The sequence below is a fragment of the Labrus mixtus genome, chromosome 14, assembly GCF_963584025.1.
Source record: "Labrus mixtus chromosome 14, fLabMix1.1, whole genome shotgun sequence".
Taxonomy (NCBI): Eukaryota; Metazoa; Chordata; class Actinopteri; order Labriformes; family Labridae; genus Labrus; species Labrus mixtus.
The window spans coordinates 5,444,482-5,469,385 of NC_083625.1; the positions used below are offsets into that span (position 1 = coordinate 5,444,482).

The 24,904-nt window shown below is 39.4% G+C and overlaps 2 protein-coding genes across 2 annotated transcripts; both read left to right on the forward strand.

Annotated features, from left to right (window-relative positions):
* Positions 1–6,501: 6,501 nt before the first annotated feature.
* On the forward strand, positions 6,502–15,404 carry psmg1 (proteasome (prosome, macropain) assembly chaperone 1). Its single transcript, XM_061056447.1, has 7 exons — positions 6,502–6,716; positions 8,494–8,597; positions 9,215–9,360; positions 11,123–11,185; positions 11,730–11,928; positions 13,155–13,285; positions 15,238–15,404. The coding sequence occupies exons 1-7, from the start codon at positions 6,598–6,600 to the stop codon at positions 15,310–15,312; spliced, it is 837 nt and encodes a 278-aa protein (XP_060912430.1). The 5' UTR covers positions 6,502–6,597; the 3' UTR covers positions 15,313–15,404.
* A 2,033-nt stretch (positions 15,405–17,437) lies between these two features.
* Positions 17,438–24,728, forward strand: ccdc15 (coiled-coil domain containing 15). The gene is made up of 10 exons (XM_061056448.1): positions 17,438–17,800; positions 18,890–19,039; positions 19,151–19,249; positions 20,508–20,624; positions 20,746–20,886; positions 22,088–22,207; positions 22,301–22,404; positions 22,735–22,935; positions 23,468–23,616; positions 23,728–24,728. The coding sequence occupies exons 1-10, from the start codon at positions 17,633–17,635 to the stop codon at positions 23,775–23,777; spliced, it is 1,299 nt and encodes a 432-aa protein (XP_060912431.1). The 5' UTR covers positions 17,438–17,632; the 3' UTR covers positions 23,778–24,728.
* The last annotated feature ends 176 nt before the right edge of the window (positions 24,729–24,904 follow it).

Below are 24,904 nucleotides of genomic sequence, written 5' to 3' on the forward strand. Positions count from 1 at the left end.
TCACTACTGCCAGTGATCAGAGTGGTGTTTGTCAAAGTCCACAGCTGTTATTTGTGTACTTATTCCTTATCATCCTCACACTGGACTGACTTGTTTGTTAAATCCATATTCAGCCATTCCGAATCCACATGGCACCAACACTTTGTCAATGCTACAGACGCATATGGTAACCTTTCAGCTAATTGCAATGTACATTTTCCATAGCTATATTAGAGGCTCACAGAAACCGTGACATGGTCAAAAACAGTGAGATTGTTATCTTGGGCTGTTTGTGGTTCTTCATGCCCATGGCGCTACGGCAATCCACCAAAAAAAGCTTCTCAAAAAACACGGCAATGAGCAAGAAGTTCAGAATAATCCATTAAAATATGAATCAATAAGTGTTTGTCAGGCTGTTCTGTCTCTTTATTGTTGTGCTAGTACGGCTCTGTTGAGTTTTATGTATTTTAAAGGCCTGTCATACCTGGACACTGAGCTCGACCACCGCTTCTCCTTAACACAGCATGTAGACTGCTTCTATGAAAAGTGCATGTTTCTCCTGAGGAGGCTGACAAGTTTTAACATCAGACAGGACAGCTTAACAACAGTAAACCAGTCACTCGTTGAATCAGTCCTCACATTTGACATCAGATCCTGGTACAACTTTCTCACCGAAAAATTCAAGAATAAAAAGTCACTGGTATCATCCAACATGCAGCAAAAACCACCTGCACCACCCAAATCCAACTGTGAGAACTTTAGATGCGAGCAGCAGAAAGGAGAGAAGTCTGCATCGCTGAGGACCCTTCACATCCCCTTCACCACTCATTTCAAACGCTCCCCTCCGGCAGCCTTTTCAGAGTACCATTAGCAAAAAAATAAAACTTACAGAAACTCTTTTATTCCCATTGCAATACGCTTTTTAAATACAGTTAGATAAGCAATACTTTGCACATGTGTTTTTATATTTATGGAACTTTTTGTTATTTGATGACTTAATGTGACTCTTAGTGTGAATGTTTGTTTTCATGTTACTGAGCCTCAACCAAAGGTCATTTTCTGTCACTATGTGATAGACAATAAAGTTTTTTTTAATCTTGAATCTAGGAGCAGGCATTAAAAATGAGCTTAATAATAATAAAGGAGGAGGATGATAGTGGTTGTAGGCAGTGTTGAAGAGGTGAGTTTTTCAGGATTTCTTAAAGGAAGTGAGTGTGTGGGAGTCTCTGATGGTTTTTTTTGAGAGAGTTCCAGAGGGTGGGAGCTGCAATAGAGAAGGCCCTGTCCCCCCAGGACTGATGGTTTGTCCTGCACGGGGGGGGGGGGGGGGGGGGGGGGGACAGGAGGCTTCGGCTATAAATGCTGTAGTACGTGGCCTCATCATCATCGGATGACTAGCTCCATATTTTTTTAACCCTATACAACTATGCCCTTCTGCATTGGCTTAACTTTTTCAATGCCAGAGGTCACACCTCTTGAGAAGAACATGATGATAGTTTCTTGTAAACCTATAAAACGACTAAACCAACACATGGAGAACAGGATTAAAGGATTGTCTGGTTTGGTTCTAAAAAAAACCCAAAATGTTGTTCTGAAGTACTTGCATTCAGTCCTGGAAGTGGAATTATTTGGGCCAAAAGGACATTTTTCAGTAACATATGGCAGCTCTACTCTTCCAAGCAGGCGATTATTTCCAACTGAAAAACATGAAAAGCACTCTGTAGACTTATTTATATATTTGATAAAAAATCTAATATTTTTACAAGCTTCCCCACATTTTGCCCACTTCCGTCTCTCTATCGATCTTTTCTTCATCTGGTGGATGGTGCATCATCGGCAGCTCACCTTTCCCACCCACCCGACGGCTCTGTGAGCATCATCAGAGCCCTGCGAGCACTTACACGCAAGTTCATATGATTAATCCCACACCTCGCTCAGAAGTGATCACACCCCCAGTTGATGAACAATGCTGTTCCTAAGCAACTGATCCTCTCGGCGAGGGGTTTGCATGTTCTCTGTGTGTCTGCTTGCGTGGGATTCCTCCGGGCGCTTCACTTTCCTCCCACAATCCACAGACAGGGAGCTCAGCTGGAGCGAACACTTTGAATTACCCGACGAGTAAATGTGAGTGCGTGAGTAGGTGCTCTTATGGAATGGGTGCCCAGGTGTGGGTGTGAGTAAAAGGCTGCATCTCTATGTGAACATAAATATAGGAATAAATGCTAGAATGGTGAACACTCAAAGGTCTCCAGTAGCATTTTTCTTCATGACCTTTCTGTTTTGTGTGTATCTGTGCATCTAAATTCTTATCTTTCTGCCCCAAAACGTTCCCTAAAGGCTGTGGTGTTCATCACATCCCACAAACAGATCCTTCCTGTACACAAATACAACGTTTACCCCTAACAGTACTGAATCCAAGAATGGCTGCGCATGCTGTTGATTTCTATCCAAGCCATTATATAGAGAGGTTAGAAGGCAAAAAAAAGCCTTTTTTGTAACTCAAGTAAACAAGATTATGAACCCATAATCACGAGAAAGCAGACTTATTTTCCCTCATGTTTATCAGAGAGTGTTTGGCCAGCATTCATTGATGGCATCTTGACAACAACAGCATCTGATATAAGCTGAAAATGTGAGATAATCTTCATAATATCTTCACCTCTGCCATCTGCCTTCGTAATGGGATTTATTTGAGCAGCTGCTGGCTGAGACACAGAGCGGTCAGTCTTTCATCCTCTGCTAATATAAAACAATGTTTTCTGCTCTAAAGAAATAACAGCCGCAGTAAAGGCCCGAGGAAATTTGCCTGGACTTTCTGTTCAGTAGTAAATCCAGCTACATGGTTAGTTCTCATGATCAAGGACTTTTTTTTTATCTTCAGAAGAAAAATTTGCTTCATTCTTATAAATATCAAAATGGTGGTTGTGGTGGTGGTGGTGGGGGAACAGAACATGTCACAAATGGAAGTTTAATTTGTGAATAAACATTCAATTCAGAGTCTGTCAGTTATGGTAGATATTGATATTTTGGATTTTGGCAAATGTTTCCCCTGGTAGACGGGTCAGGGTCACCAGAAAGGACAGACTTAAGGACGTACCTCTCTGCCCATCTCTCTCTCTCTCCAGTCCCCCTTTACACCATGGGAATAAAAATAATCATCATTATATTACTGCCCATTTTATTACTGTTGGTCCTCCTCCTCCTGTTAGAGTTTCTCTTCATGCTGATCTTAAATTGACATTTTCTCATTTACTTGCAGCGTTCATCTTCTTTTAGGAACTGAGCAGAGAAAGATTTCCCCCTAAACTAGACAGCTAAGGATGGTTTGTATTTCACCTGACACTTGGCTAATTTATTGTGTGTGGTAATGAAATCAGTGTGATTTATCTATAGGCCTTAAATCATTTATACTTATTGGTGTGATTCTTGGTAATTCTATTTTTTCTTAGTTTATCATACTTATTTATTTTCATAGCACAGAAGCTGTTACCCCTCAGGAACACACCTTTACGGTAAGATACTGTAATCTAAAGAGAACAGCTTGACCTGCTAGTTGATTTATATTAAACAAGTCAAAGTCCTCTTTTGTAACTCCTCAAAGCCTCACTTCTTCATCTTATCATTGTTTACTTTTTCAGTCATGATTTTGAGTTAAAAGGTTTTTTTTTTTGTGTTTAATTCCTGATTAGTTTGGTAACTGTAAGAAAACACTGTACTGTGATTTGCTAGGGACGAAGACAGAATATATTTAATCAATACCCCAGGACAGTGGGTGATGTTGTTCTGAATTTCAGCACTGCTGTGATTCGGTCATAAGCACGAGGCTTCAAGCTGAGGGTGAAAGATAATCACAGCAGTACAACAGTTCTACCACAAGCATAGAGAAAAAAACTGTTTTTTGTTTTTTTTAAAACAACAGATTACATTTTTTGCTCCAGCAACTCAACTTCTTCCACATCTTGTTATGTGTCTTGTTATTTTAACTTACAGTGTGCAGAACATCTGGCTTAAGCATTCTGATACACACTGTGAAGAGTCACAGTGATGTTGTCGTTGAAATGCCTCTTATCCAATCAGAATACTCGTTCAGAACTAACTGGTGTTTAATAAAGCATGAATACCCATTGATCTATGCATCCTTGCATTAGTTGTTAGTTATCTTAGTCTTTGTCAATATGCCAGTGGATTGGATCTTTAATATTTCCCCCCCAAAGAAAATATAATGAGCAAAAAAATAGCTGATGCACTCCAATGTGCTCTCACATAAAGTGCATGCATACATCTCTTGTTTGTGCCCTTTAATGACTTTCTTTCTACACAATAGACGGGCAGATGTTGGGGTTATAGTACAATAAAGATTAAGGAGGTGGAGGGAGGGACGGGTGCTTTTTTGTTATTGAACCGCTGTACATTAAAATTTCTGAGCATGTCTCTGCCAGCCAGCACGGCGGTCTGACCAGCAGGAGGGATCAGGTGCTCTTGACCCTGAGTGTAAGACAGACAGACAGACCTTCAGACAGACCTTCAGACACACACACACACACACACAGACAGACACACACACACACACAGACAGACAGATGAATGCAGCAGTAAGAGGTCCGGTCTGGACGTCCTCTGTCTGTCCTGTCCAGCTCCTTTTTTCTAATTTTCAGTGATGTAATGACAATCCCTCTGATTGTGTCCTCTTGTTGTTGACTTTCCCCCCTTGTTGTCTCGAGCCTGGAGGCTTCAATGTTTGTTAAGCTGCAGAACAACCCTCCCACTCGTCCCTTTCTCCACTATCAATTATATTAACAGCAGCCCGAAGCTTCCTCCCAGCATGTTGCTCCATTTTGTGACAGGAAGGCTTTCTGCTGTTACTTTATGGCCTCCTGCTACATTATATCGCTGCACTGGTAATAGAGCTTACTCTCTATTCTACTCCAGGCTTTGCCCTGCCATCCAATTTGTCTCTCCAACACAAGACATTTTCTGGTGACAATGAAGTATTTTTTACAGCCGTGCTGATGTCATCACATTTCTGTTTGTCCCTCGTTTTCGCGGGGCACAGCTTACAGGAAGATGAATTATACAACACAATGGACAGGATGGATGGTCTGCTGTCAACTTGAGGCCAATTTGCTCTAATCTGACTTGGCTTATGTTCCCATCTAGCCATACTACTGGAGATGATCCACCAGGATCCTTTAACAATTGTGTTTTTCTGGCTGTCTTCCACACTGTAAATTATATATAAGCACAAAGGAGCTGGAGGAATCATGTGGTATGTCAGGTTTACCCTTGATTGGCACAAGGACCAAAAATAGCAACATCAAGCATTCCTACACTAATTGTTAGTCATATTCAAGCCCCATACATTGTGTAACCACACAGCATCATGTGAATCCACCGGAGAGCCGTGGCCTTAAATCATTCATTGATTTAAGCGAACAGCTCAGGCAGAAATACGTTGGACAGGCAGTACTCATGCATGCAGCCCCGGGCTTTGAGATTCCCACTGGGATTGTGAGGAGTGGCTGTTGATGCACTGCTCTGTGTTGTATGGACAGTGTGTTTGAGCTGCTCAATTGAAGGTACCTCAGTGCATTTTAAATATTTAGTCAAATCATATTTGTTTGAATTTTTCTAATAGGATAGGTTCACGTCTTTTCATGTCTATCTTAAAAAGTAATTATTCGTACATCATGTGTGAGTACATTGCTATCGATCGCCGTCATAATTCCTATTATTATTACATGACCCTGAAAAGATCCCCTCCCCGGCAATCAAAGCGTAAGGGAAGGAATGAAAAATGTATAATCTTCAATGCAGAAATGCCTTGTGTAGTTTAGCTTAAGTAAATTTAAGTAGCTTTAATTTCTTTCAAGAGCAGCTTTTTCTTTGGCTTTGTGTTTGTGTGTGTGTGTGTGTGTGTGTGTGTGTGTGTGTGTGTGTATGGTCATGTTTGTGCTCTAATAGGAATAGGTCAGTATATTTTTCCACTTTCCACAAGTGGAAGTGTAGATACCGTGTAATATTCTATTATTGTTTTTTTTTTATTTAATTGATGTAAATATGGTTGATTTTTAACTTCTATTTTAATTTTATTTTTAATAATTATATTCCTGTTTCCTGTTTTCTTGAGCTGCTGTAACGCAAAAAATTTCCCCCATGGGGGATCAATAAAGTTTATCTTTATCTTTATCTTTATTTGCAGTCTATGGTCAGGGACCTTCAGAGCTGCACTTTAAGTAAACACTTTTATATATGTTAGATAAATTTAAAATGTGCCTTTGAACTCTTGTTTATTTGTTCATTTGTTTCACTGAGTTACATTTGTATGAAATGTACAATACAAATAAATGAATAAATTTAATTAGGCTAAAGTTTTAACGCAAGGACTGCTATAGGTCTATTTTCTCAACAAATCAATCAAGCTAATTGTATCATTTTCCATAGTACTTATTTTATCTTGCCTTGAATTAAATTAGTTAAATATGTCAAATTCCGTCTTGAGCCTGGTAGATACTTTTATTTTGAAGGGCCGCCGGATGAAGAGGTGGATGTTGTGTCAAGCCTGCAGGTCTGCTGCATCACCAAGCTAACTTTCTCATCCCGCTGTTAAACCGAGTGATTATGGCGACGTTTTTCGGTGAAGTTTTGTCCGTGTATTCTCGGGCTGTGGAGGAAGATGAAGAGGATCTCGAAGAAAACGAAGAAGATGAACAAATCCGCAGAGAACTTGAGGAAAAGAGGTAAATAACGCGAGCCTGTTAGCATGGAGCCCGGAAGTGCTCAGTCAGACAGCATGGAGGTATTTAATTAGATAACAGTAGCTCATTTTAAGCAGTCAAGTGAAGTGCAAATTGTACTTTATATATGTAAAACTACATGTGGTAGTTATTTAATGTTTCTATAGTTTGGTATGATGTTATCACAGGGGTAGGCCGACTTACAGAAGCTCCTCTCTGACTAGTTTCATTTTCATGACAGTAGATGATGATGCAGTTTGGCAGATTTCTAAGCACAGTTTGCTCCACAGTGAACCAACCTGTTGGTTAGGAGAGCTCACTGAATGTAAAGTATTAAGATGGTATTTGGCTGCTTTGAAAAACTGGAAATGAAGCCTAAAATACATCTGTCAAATAAACAACTAAACAACTAAAACTCTGCTGCTCGCTTAGAAAACATCCAGATAACGACTCCTCCTGAACTCTCTCATCCAGGTCTACACTCCCTTTGTCCAATGAAATGCATCTGATCCAACCTTCACAACAGGGCCCCAAATCTTCTCCTCTGTCGCCCCTCTTAGTGGAACAAATGGACCAAACTCAATCTGCAGAGTCCCTCTGCACCTTTAAGAAAAAGCTAAAGACCCAGCTCTTAATGAATACCTACGACCTAAATGATGAAGATGATAATGATAATGACGATATCTAGGATGGTTTTCAGTGTTTCCCCTACCATTATATTAGGGGGGCGCCCAACGCCCCCCTTGAAGGTCAAGGTGCCTTTATTGTAGAGATAGGATAGTGGATAGAGTCGGAAATCAGGGAAAGAAGTCATTTAGGATAACTTTCCGATAGAAAAGGACAGCTGTCATTAAAAGTAACACATGAACACCAAGACTCCTTCAAGTGTTTGTGTCGGTGTGTCCCCCCCGCCCACTCCCCCAAAGCTGTAAACCTAGGGGAAACACTGGTTTTGATGCCAGTTAGAACTCTCAAGAGCAGCTGGTTAAGATAAGATATACTTTATTCATCCCAGCAGGGAAATGTAGGTGTTCCAGCAGCCAGCATACATACAAACACACAACACAACACATATATACATACATATCCCACCCATACAAAAAAACATGAGCCCACAATACAGTTTGATATATGATATATTTTCTTTTCAGATTCATCTTCACTTTCTCCTGTAGCTCAAATGTTTTCACGTGTGCACTAAACTGATCAGACTTTTCCACAACCCCACGGAGTGAGTCCATCTTTACCTTTGGCTTCATGACCTGGTTTGGTAACCCTTCAATCAGAGACAAGACCAGGTTGCAACACATCATTCAAGTTACCTTAGTGACCATTGGTGTTAAACTACCTGATCTGTCTCTTAGAGAGCAACACATGAGGCTTAAGACACTTTGACATCCTCATCTTTGGAGAGTTTGAGCATCTGCCCTCAGGCAGGAGATACAGATTACAAAAGACAACAAATCTACTACTGAATTATAATAATGAACCAGTATAGGTTATTTCTTGTTTAGTTCTGATGCCTCATGGTTTAAATATTGGTTTTATTGGTGGATTCAATGACAGTTTTGTTTACTTGTTGTGTCCTGTTGTTATCTTGTGATTATGAATTTAATGTTTTATGTTGTTTGTAATGTCTGAGTCTAGGTGCCTGTGTTTTTTTTAATTTGTTTCTAATTTTTACCTGGCTGCAAAACGAATCTCCCCTCAGAGAATAAAATGATGAATTTAAAGCTGAAGCTGTCCCTCCTTCTCTTCCCCACTTGTAACTTTTCACCAGGGAGGTTCATCTTCAGTGGAGCCCTGAAGTCTCAGAGTCCTTGAAGTCCGGAAACAAGTTGCAGTGTACAGACTTCATCCTCGCTGTGGGACACAATGCTGCCCGTAAGTGGCTGCCAGCAGCTTCCAGAGATTTGCTAAAGCTGTTAAAAGGCCTTTATAACTGCACACAGAATGACAGTACTGATACAACAATACTTTGATGGTTGATAACGGATCTTTTAGGGATGGATTTTTAAAAATGTTAACATATTCATTACATCAGGATACTTAGATACTTAGAACTTGTGTCCAAATGTTAAACTCCTGTTCAGTGAAGCATCACATAAGGTGGATATAAAGCAGGAAATCTGAAAGTTGAGAAGCTGAAACCAATCCCTGATTTGCATTTATGCTTAAAATCAATAATGTTTAATCATAGTAGTTGCAAATTAATTTTCTTTTAGTTGATTAATCCATTTATAGCTTCAGCTCTGATGAAAGTATTTACAGCGGTATAAATGTCTTCTGTGACAAAAGGTCTGTAGTTTAAATGTAAATCTGTCTGAATCCTCACAGATCATACAATAACTTATGTTACATATTGTAAACAGCAACTTGTGTATATTCATTTCTTACAATGTCACCATGTTAAATAAGAAAAGTAAAAAAAAAAAAGAAAAAAGACAAGCCCCTGTCACACATGAGCTGCTGTTGAATACTGAGAGGGTCTGTCTTCACAGGGTTTCTGTCAGTGTACGTTCTCACTTCTGCGAACTGGGACGCAGTGGGACATGCATCAGTGTGGAACGAGAGGAGCCGGGCTGTATCTGGGCAAACCAGCGAGGAGTCGGCGTGTGTTTTCTACAGACAGAAGGACAACCCATCAGTGAGTGACACACAGAGAACAACACCATGTGTTACTATTTGATTAATGTCACAGAAAGCACACAAAGTGTTGTAAACTCGATAATAGTTTGGTTTAACGACTTTGTTCCTGATCTTCGATTTAAATAGTCTCACATTAAGAGTCCATTACAGCGCCCGTACCTCGTTCATTATCACGCTACAACCCAGTGACAAATAATAATAACCCGAATATACTGGAGAAATATCAGGAAGCAGATGGTTCCAATGACAAACAGAATCCATCTTAAAAACAATAATAGTTTGTTGAATGACCGCATCAATCCAACGCTTGTTTTTCATGCTTACATGATATCTTAATAGTTCTGATGGTACCAAAATCATTTGAAGAACAAAACTCCACTTCAGCCACAAAAGTTGTAAAGTAGGACGTAACACAGAGGAATAATGATCCCCGGGAACCTGGTGTCTCTAACATAAACTTTCAGAGTTATAACAGAGCAGTCTCATGTGTGTGGATACGTGTGTGTTTTTCTATCAGCCTGGTGTCTTTTGCACGTGATTCAATCAAGATAAACACAGTGTATGGCCCTGTTTGATAGCACTGCCCTGCTGAGGAAGCTTCAGATTTATCACACAGCCTTCAGATGGCTGCAGAGTTAATGAACTGAGGAAGAAGTCTTTTATCCTCTATAAAGCAGCTGTGGACTAGAAATACTGTAGCCATAACACATTCATTTACACAGCACTGATTTACTGAAATGCAAGTTATCACAGCCTTCAATTTAAAGCTAATATAAATGCATCTATAAGTTCTGTTTTGTGAACATTGTCTGGGTCGTTTTCGCCTGAATTAACGGGGATGGTGTTAGGGCCGGAGGAGAGGGGCCTGGTTAGATATGTACGGGAATATTGGGGTCTTTATGGTGCATTGATGCATTGTACCACAGTTAGCTTAGAGCTAGATTAAATCTGCAGCCCCTCGGCACATCAAGGATGAGTCGATTTAATTAATCAATAAATTGATCATAAGACAATTAAACAACAACAATTTTAAAATTGATCAATTTGAATTCAGACAAAATACCAAATGTTTTATTTTCAAGGTCCTCAAAGGCCAAAAAAGCAATTAATCATTTCTTATTTATCGATTTTAAATGTTGTATAAACTAGAGCACTAATGACTCTGCTGATGATCTGCTTATATATTGATAATGAAATAAAAAATAGATAAGTGAAATTGATAATTTATCTATTGAGACATGGATCTTACCCAACAGCACCCACATGATTTGAGTTTTTTTTTTTTTAAATGAATATTATTATGAAGTATTATACGACACCTGAGGTGTATTTTACGAGTATCGAGTTTCCTTTGTTGACCACTTAGTAACTTTCCTTTAGATGTTCTTTTTAAATGTATATCATCGATGCACTCAGACCCATTTTCACCCCAAAACAACACCTTGATTTACTGTGTGTTCCCACTTTTGGAAGAAACGCTCCCACTTAGTGTGTCTAACCTACTCCAGTGTGATGTGCCAACTAGCAGCGTAAATTTAAAGGTCAGAGAAAGATGGAATTGTTGGAGCCATGTTCGAGCTGGTCTCAGTGCCAGAATGAAAAAAAGAGCTCTGTGTTGCTTATTCCTTTCAGTTGTGATCCAGCCGTATCATCAGCATGTCCTGTCTTTGAGTGGCACTTGTATTTTTTGTAGGCAAATATAAATCCGTCTTTAATCCACAAATGGTTCATGAAATGTCTACTGCATTTCTTTCCCTCAGGTTTTAATATGCCAAGTGACTTGCTACATCGCAGAGGACCAGCTTTTTCAGTGGACTGAAAGGGTAAGTGTTAGTCGACATCATCAGTCGGATGGCGTTAAAGAGTAAACTATGTTGTAATGCACATGGATTCAGGGAGGGTTTACTACATGAGCGTACAGACAGATGGCAGATTTAACCATTCACAATGTTTCTTCAACATTCTTATAAGAGGAGGACTTTTTGGGTCTGTTTATATCTGTTGAAAACAGAATGTGATTGAACATGCATACAAAGTTTCATAATTATTAGTCTTGCTTAAACACCAATCTTATGTAGCTCATTTGAAGTCAACATTGTGTTCTTGTGTGTACACTCAGTTGCCACTCTAAGTGCCTTAATGAAATTATCTAATGGACCGCTTTGAATTGAAGACTGTTTCTGTTCTGGGGCGATGGATCCTAGTTAGCATACCCAAGAAACTGTCAACCAAGTTTAGAAATGTTACCTGTCTATTATTTGGCTCTTTAAAAGAGTTGTTTTCCACGTAGTAGAATTATAATTGCAGGAGTCAAACTTTGGTTTGTAAAACATTTAAGGTGACGTGTTGTTTCTCTTCCTCTTCTAGGTGTTTGACTGTCTGCAGCTCAGAGAGCTCAACGTGACCGTGTTGTCAGACAGCTCTGTGGCTGAGTACAAGACAGCAGACTATCTGTGCTGTAGCTCCGCCCCCTTCCTGCGCTCTCTCCACACAGGTGCTTTCAGTGGCAAGCCTGTCTGCCAGTCACTGGAGCAACCCAACATAGTTACTGGACTCCCAGCTGCAGGTACTTCTATTTTAATTGTTGTGTCACATTGTTACATTACCTGGACTCCCCTGGCAAGATGCTTTTTTTGTCTTCTTTCACATTTTACAGGCACAAACAAACTATTGACTCTTCGAGGCTGCATGACTCAGCTTTCCTCGTCTTTTGCCTGCCTGACATACTGCCTGCATGTTTATGAGTTTAAGTTAGACATTTCTTTAAAAGTTGTTCTTAAGTTGGAGAAACAGCTTTCGTTTTGACGATCCGTTCCATTCATGCAGTACGTCTGGTTTCTGTATACCTTTCAGTTTAGTGTCACTAAGGGATGAAGGCACAGAAGCCCAGCATGCATTGGGAGAGAGGCAGAAATGTTTTAAAGTCCCCATGAAAAGGAACTTCAAGTATCCAACTGTTGTGATGTGCTGTATATCCAACTGAAACGGGATAGAACCAATCACGAGATAGGAGGCGGGACATAAAGTTAAGATGCATTTGATTGGATTGTTAGCTGCGACAACGTTTTTATAATTGGTTGGAAGTTAGTAAACGCCCCCTAGGTGCAGGATGAGTCATCAGACATTTTAAAGGTTTTACAAGAAGATAAAAATAGTTATTTGGATAATTCTTCATTGAAAAATATTTGGCAGATAAATGAACGTTTATCTCAGGTACTCTGGATTAAAACTGGGAAATGTTGTTTTTTCCATTTCCTAAAGACTTAAATCACTATAAGGTGTTCTATAAAAACAACAAGAGACATCACACATTTCACACATTTAGCAGAGACGAGACATCACAATGCAGACCTTCTTCTCAGTGTGTGAACCATACTCACAATGCATTAATGAACTAAAACACAGAAATGTTACAGCGGCATAGTCCAATACAGCAAACTACCGTTACTGTGAAGTTAATGAAAAAGTTAAAATGATACATTTTGGTGTTTTTAACTGTTTAACAGTGTGTGTGGGGAGAGGCTGTAAGTCTCTTTGTATTACAGCGTCTGCCAACAGAATGAGTTGTGGGGCCATTAGGCTCCTCTCCACTCACCGAGCACACACAGTCCTGCATCCTGATTTAGTCATTTTGGTGCTAGTGCACTTAAAGACGCTGAAAGTCCAAACAAACAGATGTCTTGTGGGGATGAAGAGGCGGAGCCAGTAGCACTAAGGACTGCCAGTTTAAACACCTGTCCACTCATTATTGATCCTCATTGTGTAGTCACATTCTTATTCTGTTTTTATCAGTGCTGAACCACTGCGAGGTCCACCGCATCGCCACTGTTGTTTACCAGTGCTACAGTGATGTCATTGGCCCTGACTCTGTCACCATGGAGACCTACAAGCCTGCACTAACTAAGCTTGGCAAGTCCATCCAGGTGAGCTGCTTTTCTTTTTTTTATAGGAAGCTTTTTTGAAAGGTCAGAGTGTTCAGGGACGAGGATGAAATCAGAAGCTGGGGACTTGAGACAGGAAGAAAGTTTTTTCCCCATCTCTGTTTCTATTTTAGGATATTTTAACTACACTCAGCACAACTTTACTTAATAAACTCGTACAATCTACTATGATTAAATACAAGTTTCACCGCCTTATAATAACTGTAATTAATCAATTATTGTTGACACTGTCAGAAGGTAATAATCATTTGTAATTTCAGTTTTGTTTGTGTTGTACCGGTGTGAAAACATGTTTCTAACATCTTGCCCCTCTCATGTAAACGTGCAAACAGAGATGTATTTAATCAAAACCTTGAATTGATTCTTCTGTGACGGTGGCAGTTAACTCTGAACATTATTATTTTCATGACAGAGCTTTCCTTTTGGTTGACATGAGATTGTATGAGTGTTACTAATATAATGGTAGGAGGGCGGGTTTGTTTCACTTATTGTTTCTGACACTTTGCCACCGTTGCCATGGAGAAAAAGCCAGTTGGAGGCACTAATTAGTGCCGCAGTGAATTCAAAGTGCTTCATTGTTGAAATTGTCTCATAATCGCACCAACATCCCTGAATTCCTCCAAAGAATTAACCAGACAAAAAGTTAATTATTTTTAACTGCATTTTTTTATTTCGGTTTTCTCGACAATGTGACAACATCAATTTAGGAAAAATGTCTTACAGAAGGTTACCTACTTTATCATATTATTTGGAATTAAACTTCACAATACACATTTTTATGGGCATGATCTTTTTAGTTCACACTGACAGAAAAATAATCTGTTTTTTCTATATTGTTAAACTTCTGAAGTGATGATTCAAGTAGAAGTATTTAAAGTCAACTGGTTAAATGCTCCATCTATGAGTCATATAGAGACGTATATCGGAAGAATTAACGAGTGTCTGAAATAGCGGCTTCTTTCTCTCGCCTCTACTTAACATTCCCTCAGCACTTGACATTATGTAGCGTCATTTAACTTGAGAGTTGTCACTTAATGAGTGTGGGGCCAGGATCTAAGTGGAGTAGAATATTTTAAACAAATGCACTTGCTTTCGTCGGCAGAAGACTCCACAAATAGTGTTCAATAAAATAAGTACTTTTCCATTCTGACATTGCACTGCAGTAACTTTGTCTCATGTGTTTATTATATTCAATGAGGACGGTTCTCAACAATTATTTAGTCCTAATGTGGGATCATTAGATGAGATCATAAGTGCCGTCTGCTACATGGTCAAAATACTGAAACAGTAAGCAGGTTTCAAACATTTAAAGACGATATAAAATAACGTTTGTCAATATCTACTGATGCCTGTTTCCATAACAACACAATGTATGCTGGATAGTATGAAGGTCTCTCCTTAAACTCCTTAAAGGCAGTATAAGTTTCCACATAACTCAACAAGGTGAAGGGAAAGATCACAAGGCATAATTAAATCTTCACTTAAAGGTTGAGTCAGTAGAAATGTTTGTTGCAAGCTTGAAAAAAAGCTTCAGCCTCGTTTTGAAACGAGCTTTATACGCTTGGCATTTCCTCTCACTGTGATTAGCCTTTATTCTCTCTGCTTTGCCGCTACGTCTGCATCACATTCGCTGGTTTGAATCGTGTCTAATCTAAACTGAACTGTATCCACTTCTAAACTCACCTGCCAGCTGTCACTGGCTGGGGGAAACATCCACTCGACTCAACCCGAAACAAAACATGAAAATCCAGTCAGAGGACAGGGTCTCTGCAGACTCAGTCAACACAGCACATGTACAGAAGTGATGATTAAGCAGCTTTACTTTTGTATAAGTCTATTTTTTATTTTTTAGGGGAAAGATCCCATTCTCCTTGTTTCCACTTTATTAATGGCCTCTCTTTCTCTCTCTCTCTCTCTCTCTCTCTCTCTCTCAGCTGGACCCGTCTCCGAGCACAGACGTCCTTCGCAAGTTTGCCAGAACCAATGTTCAGAGTAATCTTTATATCTGAAAAATTGCCATGTTGCACACTGTGCAGTGTAATTCTATTTTCCTGTGGTAAAATACTGACGTTTTTTTAAATAAAGACAATATTTTAAAGCCTTTGATTCAGTGAAAGTAAATGAGTATTTTGGTCGATTTAATTTGTTGGGTCTCAAAAGTTTCCAAACAGAGAGGAGCTATGATGTGCAAATTTTAATTTCTTCTTCTAATGTAGGATTTAAGTATTAATAAATGGAAAAGGCGTAAGGAAAGGGAACTTCAGTGCGCCTGAATCCCTTCTTTCTGCAAACCGTTCTCTTTATACTACATATGATTACTTCCAAAAATGACAAGCTGCCAGTTGTGAGTTATTAAGAAAGGAGACAGGCAGATATTCGCCTGATTTAAAGATGCTGCCAGCACGTTAAAATTCTGATCCCTATTCATGACCAAGTTCCTGCAAAACTTATAACCTCCTCAGGCTCCTAGTTTTGTATTAATAAAATATGAAATCAAGTTTCCTCAACACTGTTATCGCGTCAGCGCATTAAGCCTAGAATGACCCACATTTCCACCTGCCTCTGGTGTTGAATTTAAATTGCCTTGCCTTTAAAGTGTCTGAGATATTCAGGAGGCAACTCAGCATAAGAATAGAGCACTTTTATCAGTATACATACATTATATTTGAGTTTTATTGATGTTCCTGCTGCCTCTCAGCTGTGCACACGTACAGTGATGATATTGTCACACTGATGAATACAGAGTAGGACAGCAAAGATCAAACAATGGAGTGGGACTGAAGATTTTGCAGAAACAGTGCAGCACATGAGAGGATACAACAATACTCGTGACCCATTAAGCTGGGTTTGTTAGGCCTCTTATGGGTCTCTGATAGTAATTATTACGGAGTACAAGACAAAACAGTCCATAGCAGGTCTGCTTCCTTCATACCTTTTGACCTACATCGGTCAGAAGAGTACAGCAATTTATAAACGTCAATCCCAGGACCTTTTCTTGCTGTCTGTTCCAAAAGTCAGACCTGAACTGGGGCAAAAGGCGTTAAAGTTTGCTGCTCTTTTTACTCGGAACAAATTACTAAAAGAGCTGAAACTTGACGAGCTGATCTCGTTGAATGCTTTTAAGAGGACGTTGAATGACTTGGAGGCAGACACATCTGGCTGTAGACGTCCTCCCTGATGTATTTATGCTTGTGGGGGAGCTTGACAAATATTTGCAGTTTTAGATTTGTCATTTTTGAATCGTGCTGGGCGAACCTGAGGAAAGCTACAGGCTAAACACTTTGTTCAATAATATTAACAGTAAAGTATTTTCAGTGTGCGGCAGATTTTTTATTTTGTGTCTTTTAGTGTTTAAAGAGTAACTAAACCCCAAAACCACTTTTTTCAACTATAAACCTCTGTATTTGAGTATTAAGTAGTGTTATGGCTCAATTCAAGTCAAAATCTCAGATTTGAGTACAAAGTATTGAAATTCTAAATATTGTGTTAGAAATGGGCATAGTGCCTGCTCTCTACCGGTTGAAAAATACTAACGGCTGTGGAGTACATGCCTACGTAGTAGTACATGCCTACGTCACATAACCTATAAAAGCCTCATCACTTGACGCGGCAAACTGTCGGGAGTAAAGTGGATTGAGAGAGCTGCGCGATCAATAGCTTAGTAGTTTAGTAGTTGGATTGTGCTGTAAGTATAGATTAATTTAGTGTAAATTGTAATTATGCATCTTTATTAAATTTGTATGTGAAGCTACTCGTTTGTCAGAAACCCTGTTAATTGTGCTGCTGCCTGTTTTGGCCGGGGAACTATTGAAAAAAACATTTGTAATTTTAACTAGTTTTTTATCCAGTAAAATGAAGGTTTAATGAAAAATTTAAAAATTAATTTAACTGAATTTAGGCAATGCCCAAAGTATAAACTCCACTCTAAGCCTATTATACCAATATGCTGCATATTAAAAATTACTTATGGATGAATGAATTAATTATTTTTTAATTACCCTACCTTTCTTGACTTTGCTTGCAGTTTCGCAGTGTTTCCTCCTGTCCAGTAGGGGGCAGTATTGCGCCAGTGAGGTGTTTAAAAAACTCAGGAAACTAGCCGAAGAGCGAAACTCAAACACAACAGTTGAAGCCGTTTATGGTGGGTATCATACAGAGAGCGGTGTAGGGAATTTCTCGTTAAAAAAGAAAGTTATGTTCATGATATATTCAACCTAATCGCTACATCGTAACGCCAATTACAATGTTTAACTATGTCAACTGTGTACCGAGAATATATCCTCTGCTGTGAGGGAGTTTGTCACCACCTGTTAACGTTACCTTCTGTAAATGAGTACCGGCCGGTTCACAGCTTCCAAAAGAAGCGAATTCAAAGCTCCAGTTTGCCGGAGAAATGAGCACTCGAGGGCCCACAAGGTCCTCGCCGAGAGGAACCAGGCCGTGGTGGCTGTGGGAGCCTGGGTTGAGGAGGGACAAGACTTCCCGGAGCATCCGTCTGTGAGTTTGGCATTTCTACTCATGACTAACAACAACAACAACAACAACAACAACCACTCAAACTAGCTTTTAATCGGTTGCTAGGTTACCGAGGAGCCGTTAGAGACGATCATCATGCTGCATTCACGGTCTAGGATTTTAATAGTAAAGTTTGATGTTCAGTCTTGTTTTGTTTTTTTGACATTAGTATTCTTCCCCTTTGTTAATATATTTTCTATTTAAACCCCAGTGTAGTTAGGTATTTAAGTGTTTTTTAAGGTTACAAGAGTTAAAGTTAATGAATGAATATTTGTATTATACACACTTTACATGTATACACAGGTCCATTTCACACAATAAAAAAAAAATCAAACATCCTATCCTATTGTATAATGCCTATCCTACACAATACTTAATATAACCCTGAACATCAACATTACAAAAAAAGACACTAAGCAAAGCAGATATACTTTTTTTTTAAGATTTAAGATTTATTTTTGGGCTTTTTGTACCTTTAATGGAGAGATAGGACAGTGGATAAAGTTGGAAATCAGGGAGAGAGAGTGGGGAATGACATGCTGGAAAGGAGCCACAGGCTGGATTCGAGCCTGGGCCGCCCGCTTGGAAGACTACAGCCTCCATACATGGGGCGCGCGCACTAACCACTGTGCCACCAGCGCCCCAAGCAGATATATTCTTAATAATTTTACATTTCAAGGTATTTAGAAACTACAGAGAACTACGCTACTATTTAATTTCTGACTCATGACTGTGCATGAACATTTAAATATTTGTATTTATTTAATTTGCCTAAAAGGCGTATCTGAAGTTGAGTACATGTTTCTTCAACTATACTAAAATTTAACACTTGAAAAAAAAGTTCTTTACTTATTTATTGTCCATCTAAGTATGGGATCTTAAATTCCAGTTTTGCCATGGCACCCTCATAAAAGGATTTCCACAGCAAGCTGAAATGTGTAGTGATGTTCTTGAAGGTCGGAGGTGAAAATGCAGTGGTGTTTGACGTGCTGATACTTCAAAGGCACATGAATATTAAAACTTGATTTTCCCTCCGTATATCAAACACTCTTGCCCTGTCTTTGTTTTAAGGCTCTTGCTTTGCTGACTGAGGAGATCCAGGAAGAAAAGAGGAGGGTGAGAGAGGAGAGGCTCCGACGGTTTCAGGATGAAGTACGCCACCGTGTGGCACAGACAGCTCAAATCATCAAGAAGAGGGAGCAACCTCAGGCATACTCAGGGGTATATTGACTAACAGTGAATCAGCTCATCATTTTGGTTAGACATAATCGCTTTGTTTGTCTTTTATTGACTTCCTCTTTGTAAAACTGTCTTTATGTCTCGGTAAAACAGGAGTATCAATCCTGGAACCAGCATGTAACTGCAGGTGAAAAGCTGAAGCCTGCAGGAGGTGCTGTACAACAGAGGGTGAAGGAGAGGAGCTCTCAGGAGGTGAGAGGGTATTAGAAAATGAAAGGATGCAGATTTTTAAAAGATAATTTCATGCTTTGTTTCATAGTTTCCAGAAGACTGGAGTGAAAAGTTGGTTTTATAAAAGTTATTCCTCCTTTGCTTTGAATATTTTAGTGAATTGGTGTCCTTCCAAAATTCTGAAAGTTATTTGGAAAGAGAGCTAAAATATATGGCTGAAATCAATACCGCTACATAAATTAAAAGACGAGTACGTGTACTTTCTATCTAGTGCTTTATTAATGCTCTTGGTGAAAGTTGCGTAGTTTCAATTAAAGGAATGTTTTGCCTCAGTGGCAACAGTCAGGGAGTGCCCCTTTTCTGTATCGATGTATTCTGTAGGGACGAGCTTGCACAAAACCCTGACCCCCTCAGACTCATCCAATGCCTTTGGGATGAAGTGGAGTGCTGAGTGTGAACAAGGCCTTATCACCCAACATCTCAGTCTGACCTCTTTGATGGTCTCTGGAGTGTGAATGGGAGCAGATCCATGCAGCTAGCTTGGCTAGAAAATAATATTGTGTGAAGAGTGAACAGCAGTTCCTGATCCATAGATCAAGAAAGAACGATCAACCATCACATTTGGCTCGATTTCTTACGTACAGAATATTTGAGATCTTTGAAAACATTGTTTCTACATTAGTTTATTAACAAATAAGTAAGAATGAGTATTTCAACCATGAAATTAACCTGTCAAAATAAATCTTCACCACCATGAAATTACAACCAACAATGTTTTTGAACTCTGAAAAGAAAAAAGTAATTGCTATATAATACAGTACATTATCAAAAAAATCCAACCATTCTATTAATTGGATTCTGTGCAGCTTGTGAAAGTAAAAAAAAAAGATTCAATATTACAAATAAATAAACTGAACATTAAATTTGATAAAACAATATGAGAGACTGTGATGTTAGGGGAAATAAAATGTTTGGTAAATTCAATATTAGCCTATCAATTGCTGTACTATTAACATTAATATTAGCCTCAAAATGTCCAGTATTTTTTGGCTTTTATGTTTACTCTCAACGATCAAATTCTACCCATATCCAAAAGATCTTTTATCTTCTGTCTTCTATCATATCTGTGTAATGTAAATCATCGATATGTGATTTAACTTTCTATAGTGTGCATGTGTTGTTTGTGGCCGTCAGAATGATTGCATTGTTTCCATGTGTGAGTGATAGAATAATGTGACAGTGATTAATCATGAGGATTATTTATTCCATGATTTTCCAGCCTGTTGAAGGCATGAGGCAGGTCCGACTCAGACTGGCCGCCTGTCGGATGGACCAGCATGAGGAAATGACGTCAGACCTTCCTGGAGGCGAATGGAACTTCTCTCCCTCCAGACATGTGAGCGCCTGTGTCTCACACTTGTTCCTCTTTTTTCATATCTTATAGTTTGCAATAATCTTGTGTGTTTCTGCATGTCCAGGGTTTAATAAAAATCATTGTTTTCCTCTGCACTCCACAGAGATCTCACGTGTTTAATGCAGACCAGGAAGTTGAAGAAAAAGAGGAGGAGGAGGAGGAGGAGGATGACCTAGAAGATGAGGAAGAGGGAGATGATCATATCATCACCAGTCAGCACATATTCCCCCTCGTTCAGCAGAAGGTTAATGAATACTCTCAGCAGCTTTGGCATCTTTAGTCGTTGTTCTATCTGTGATAGCATCTCGCGTGCATTACATTATAATTCATTTAAATCACCCGGACAATACTGGTACAGATATTTGTCAGTGCAATTGCCTTGATTCAAGCACTGTGATAAGAAGGTGGGGTCTGAAAAAGTGCAATCAACATCCACATCTGTACTGTAATATGTGCCCATAGCTCTCCTCCTCTAAGCACTCAGGCCTTACAGTTTTAACCCAGACACACACATCTCTGGTATTAAATCAAACATTTATAAATACTCTCATGATTCTTAAAATTGTGATGATTGTAGCTTCAGGTCGGCCTCATACTTGTTATCTATCTTTACATCTGTCAGAGTGAGAGCAGATGGTGCTAACAGATAACAGCAAAAACTCTAATGTATTCTATTACAAGCTGCTTCCAGGAATTTTCTTACACTCCTGCTCAGTTACTTTTGATTTGACTTTGACTGAGCAATAGATTAAACCAGATGCAGGATACAGCTAGATGTTTCATTTTAACTCGGGTCGATGATGACTCCGTAACAAAGTCGATTCAATTCTGACGAGCAAATACTTCAAGAACTTCCAGAAATCGTAAAGCTCTTTCAAGAGAATGCTACGTTTCTGGTTATGTGGGGTTTTCTTAATGCTAATCATAGACCAAATTCTACCTTTCATCTGGCCCAAAGAAAATCCCATCATACCAGGTACCATCCTTAGGATGCCAGCTAAATGAAACTTAATTTGCAGATGAGATATTCATGCATCACAAACCCTTAAGTGTCTTAAATTGTGTCATCTATTTTGTCTTGTAACCTCCCATACCCAAAGACTTCAAACTTTATGATCATGTTATGGCCCTAAAGAGGCTGACACACAACCAAATGTGAAACTGGGACAAGTTCTATTATACCAGAGTTTACTGTTATTAGGTTTTATTTTACCACATGACTGAAAGGATTTACATGTACAAGGTTAAACATATATTCTTAACATTTCCATTTCCCTATAACAGTGTGTGATTCACTGTTTTTCAGGCTACAAGGAACAACAACATCATAAACAGTGCTGTTTATGTCTGACTTTGTTTATGTGTGCCCTTGACCTGATTTGTTAACAGGGACTTTTGATGTATAACTTTTGATCAAGTTTATTGTGTGTCTGTTTATGCTTCAGGTGAGAGGACATGTATTGATGGATTCAGACAAATCACAGCCTCATCCCGGATTCCAGACCAGCCTCAGAGTCCCACAAGTCCTGTGGCCTCTGCCTGACCAAGAAGAACAGAAGAGACAGGTAGACATCAGAACAAATTCATGAGGCCTCGACTTTACTTGTCTGAACCATGTCAGACCCAGTGATAAACATTGCACGTCCCTCTCTCTGCAGCGTCAGTCTCAGTTCCTGATGCACCGTCGTCTGTACATGAACATTGAGCGAGAGCAAGTGAAGGAGAACAAACAGCACAGGAAACACCTGAAGAGGACAGCAAGGTGACGAGACAGCAGTACTTTTACTTCCTCTTAACTTAATGTGTGGATTTAGTGAGTCTGTGCCCAAAATCTGTCTTCTCTAAAGCGTTTGAAGATTACTTTTTTAGTACGAAGAAGCTCTAGTTCAGCATGATTAAGGCATTAATCTGCAACATTACTGACAAGCATCTGCAGAAATAAAATTCCTCAGTGGTTGACAGAAAATATGACTCTATACTCTTAATGTGCAGCTAAAGTAAATAACTGACATATTAAAGCAAGTTACATATGATTCTTAAGCCTTGGACTCAGGGAAAACCCCCCCTCAAATGCACCCTGTCTTTGCTGAAGGATCAAAGCAGAGAAAGAACAGATTCGTCTGGAGGAGGAGAGACGATTAGAGAGAGCTCGACAGCTTGCAGAGGCCAAACAGAGGCTGGAGGAGAGAGAGCTGCTGATACTGGAGAGACTGAGGCTCGAGGAGGAAGAGAGAGCTGTGGAGCTGCAGAGCAGGAGGAGGAGGAGAGAGGAGAAAGGGAAAACAGAAGCGAGGTAAAGCGAGGGTTTTAACTTCAAATACGTTATTGTAAACATTAACCAGACGGGAAGTGTAAAAGGGTTTGTGAAGGATTACTCGCATCCTTGGTTTTCATCTGTTTGACCTGCTGCTCTCTGGGAGGCGCTACTAGTCCATCACAACTAGGAGCAACAGATTTATACCATAACCATACTGTACTTCACTATGCACTGACCCCCTGATCCCATATCCTATGCTACCTCACCAACCCAACACTATCCCACTACTTTTTAATGTTCAATAATCACATTTTATTTACATTATATGTTGGGTAATAAGGTTTAAGTTTTTTTGTTTTCATACCAGTGCAATATTATTTTCTTCTGGTCAAGTCACTTGTGTTACTGTGCAATATACAATGTTATTTGTAGGTGAGTTTTCTATGCTACAGCAGATGCATGAATGTTATATCGTTATACAATGTGTAAGGACATTAAAGGCTTTTTTATTCTATTTCTTTATCTGAGCTGCTGTCCTAACTGGCATACTGTTTGTAACCCTGCGCAGGTTCATTGAGGCTCTGAAAGCTCGGATGAAAGAACGTCTGTCTCAGGAGAAGCTAGACCTCCCTCCTCTCTGCTGCTGTGCGTCCTCTTTCTGGGACTCCCACCCCGACACCTGCGCTAACAACTGTGTCTTCCACAACAATCCCAAAGGTACTCACACTGCCCCATAACTCACTCTGCTCACACCACCACAGAGCTGTAATGTAAATACATGACAACATCCAACAATGCTGTTGACAGTAGTTTTGTTATCTTCCACAGAATATGCCAAGGCCTTACATTCAACAATGTTGAGTTTGGATTTAAGGTGAATGAAGCTGATCAACTGCAGTGGACAGTGCCAGGTAGAAATGGGACACTTGCCGTCTGTTTGAGTTATCAAACTCAGTCAAATAAAAAGTTGATGTTACAACAAGAATATTTAAATCCTCAAAACTGAAATGCCTCAATGATAGAAAAACTATCACATGAAACATGACACACTTTTTTTTTTCCACAAATGCACTCCTGAAATTGTCTACAGGACAGGCTGCCCCTGAAATCAGCTTCCCACTGTGGGTTTCCTGTTCACATGCACCTCATAGTGGGAGAATTTCCCTGTTTGATCGAGGGGGTTGTTGTTATATCAAGGATACATGCAATTGTATTCACAGTATCAAGGAAAGTGTTGAAAGGAAATAGTGGTTTCACTACGTGCACTACGACAGTTATTGGTTATGTGAAACAACACCGTCCCCTCCACCCCCATTCCCATTCACTGTCAATATTCCTGACTTTCAGCTTCTGCGTTCACACATAGGCTCACCCCGACCACAAGAGGGTGCTGGCAGCAAAAATTCTGGGTAATTTGGGGTAAAAAAAAAACCCTACATGCATCCCACCCTCAAAATTTCTGAAATGTGTTTTTACACAGGTTTTCATACTGATGAGTCCATATGACATATGTGATCTCTCACTTCTCTAACTGTGTAACGCTGCCCACAAGTCCAAGTGTTCACTTGTCTTTCAACTAAATAGATCTGTGCACACATTTCTAAAGACATTTATTTGTTTTTTATTTTCCTCATGACTTCAGTGAACCCCGATCATACTCCCCCACCCCCAGCCTGAGTTACACTTTTTGTGGTAAACATGGAAAAATATATACTTTCTAAAAATCAACATTTTAAACGTTATGTTATCACTGAAGCTTGTTAGCTTGCTGATGTTAGCTTCAACCTCAGATACCTATTGTGCCTCTTACAGCTTAGCTAACAGACTGTGGTTAATTTATTGATAATTACAAAAACATCTCATTAAGAATACTCTTTCCATGTAATTAGTAAAATGAGTTTAAAATACTATTAAATACTTTATTAATGAACATGGAATCAGGGAGGTCAGTATGTGTATAAACGTGAGAATATGCTTCTGAGTATTTGCTGTTTGCTGTGTGGGA

Coding starts and splice junctions, on each gene's coding strand:
- psmg1 (XM_061056447.1), top strand. CDS start 6,598: ATGGCGACGTTTTTCGGTGAAGTTTTGTCCGTGTATTCTCGGGCTGTG. Junction 8,598..9,214: donor TGTGGGACACAATGCTGCCC/GTAAGTGGCTGC, acceptor CTGTCTTCACAG/GGTTTCTGTCAGTGTACGTT. Junction 11,186..11,729: donor TTTTTCAGTGGACTGAAAGG/GTAAGTGTTAGT, acceptor TTCCTCTTCTAG/GTGTTTGACTGTCTGCAGCT.
- ccdc15 (XM_061056448.1), top strand. CDS start 17,633: ATGAGTACCGGCCGGTTCACAGCTTCCAAAAGAAGCGAATTCAAAGCT. Junction 17,801..18,889: donor ACTTCCCGGAGCATCCGTCT/GTGAGTTTGGCA, acceptor CTTTGTTTTAAG/GCTCTTGCTTTGCTGACTGA. Junction 19,040..19,150: donor AACCTCAGGCATACTCAGGG/GTATATTGACTA, acceptor TCGGTAAAACAG/GAGTATCAATCCTGGAACCA.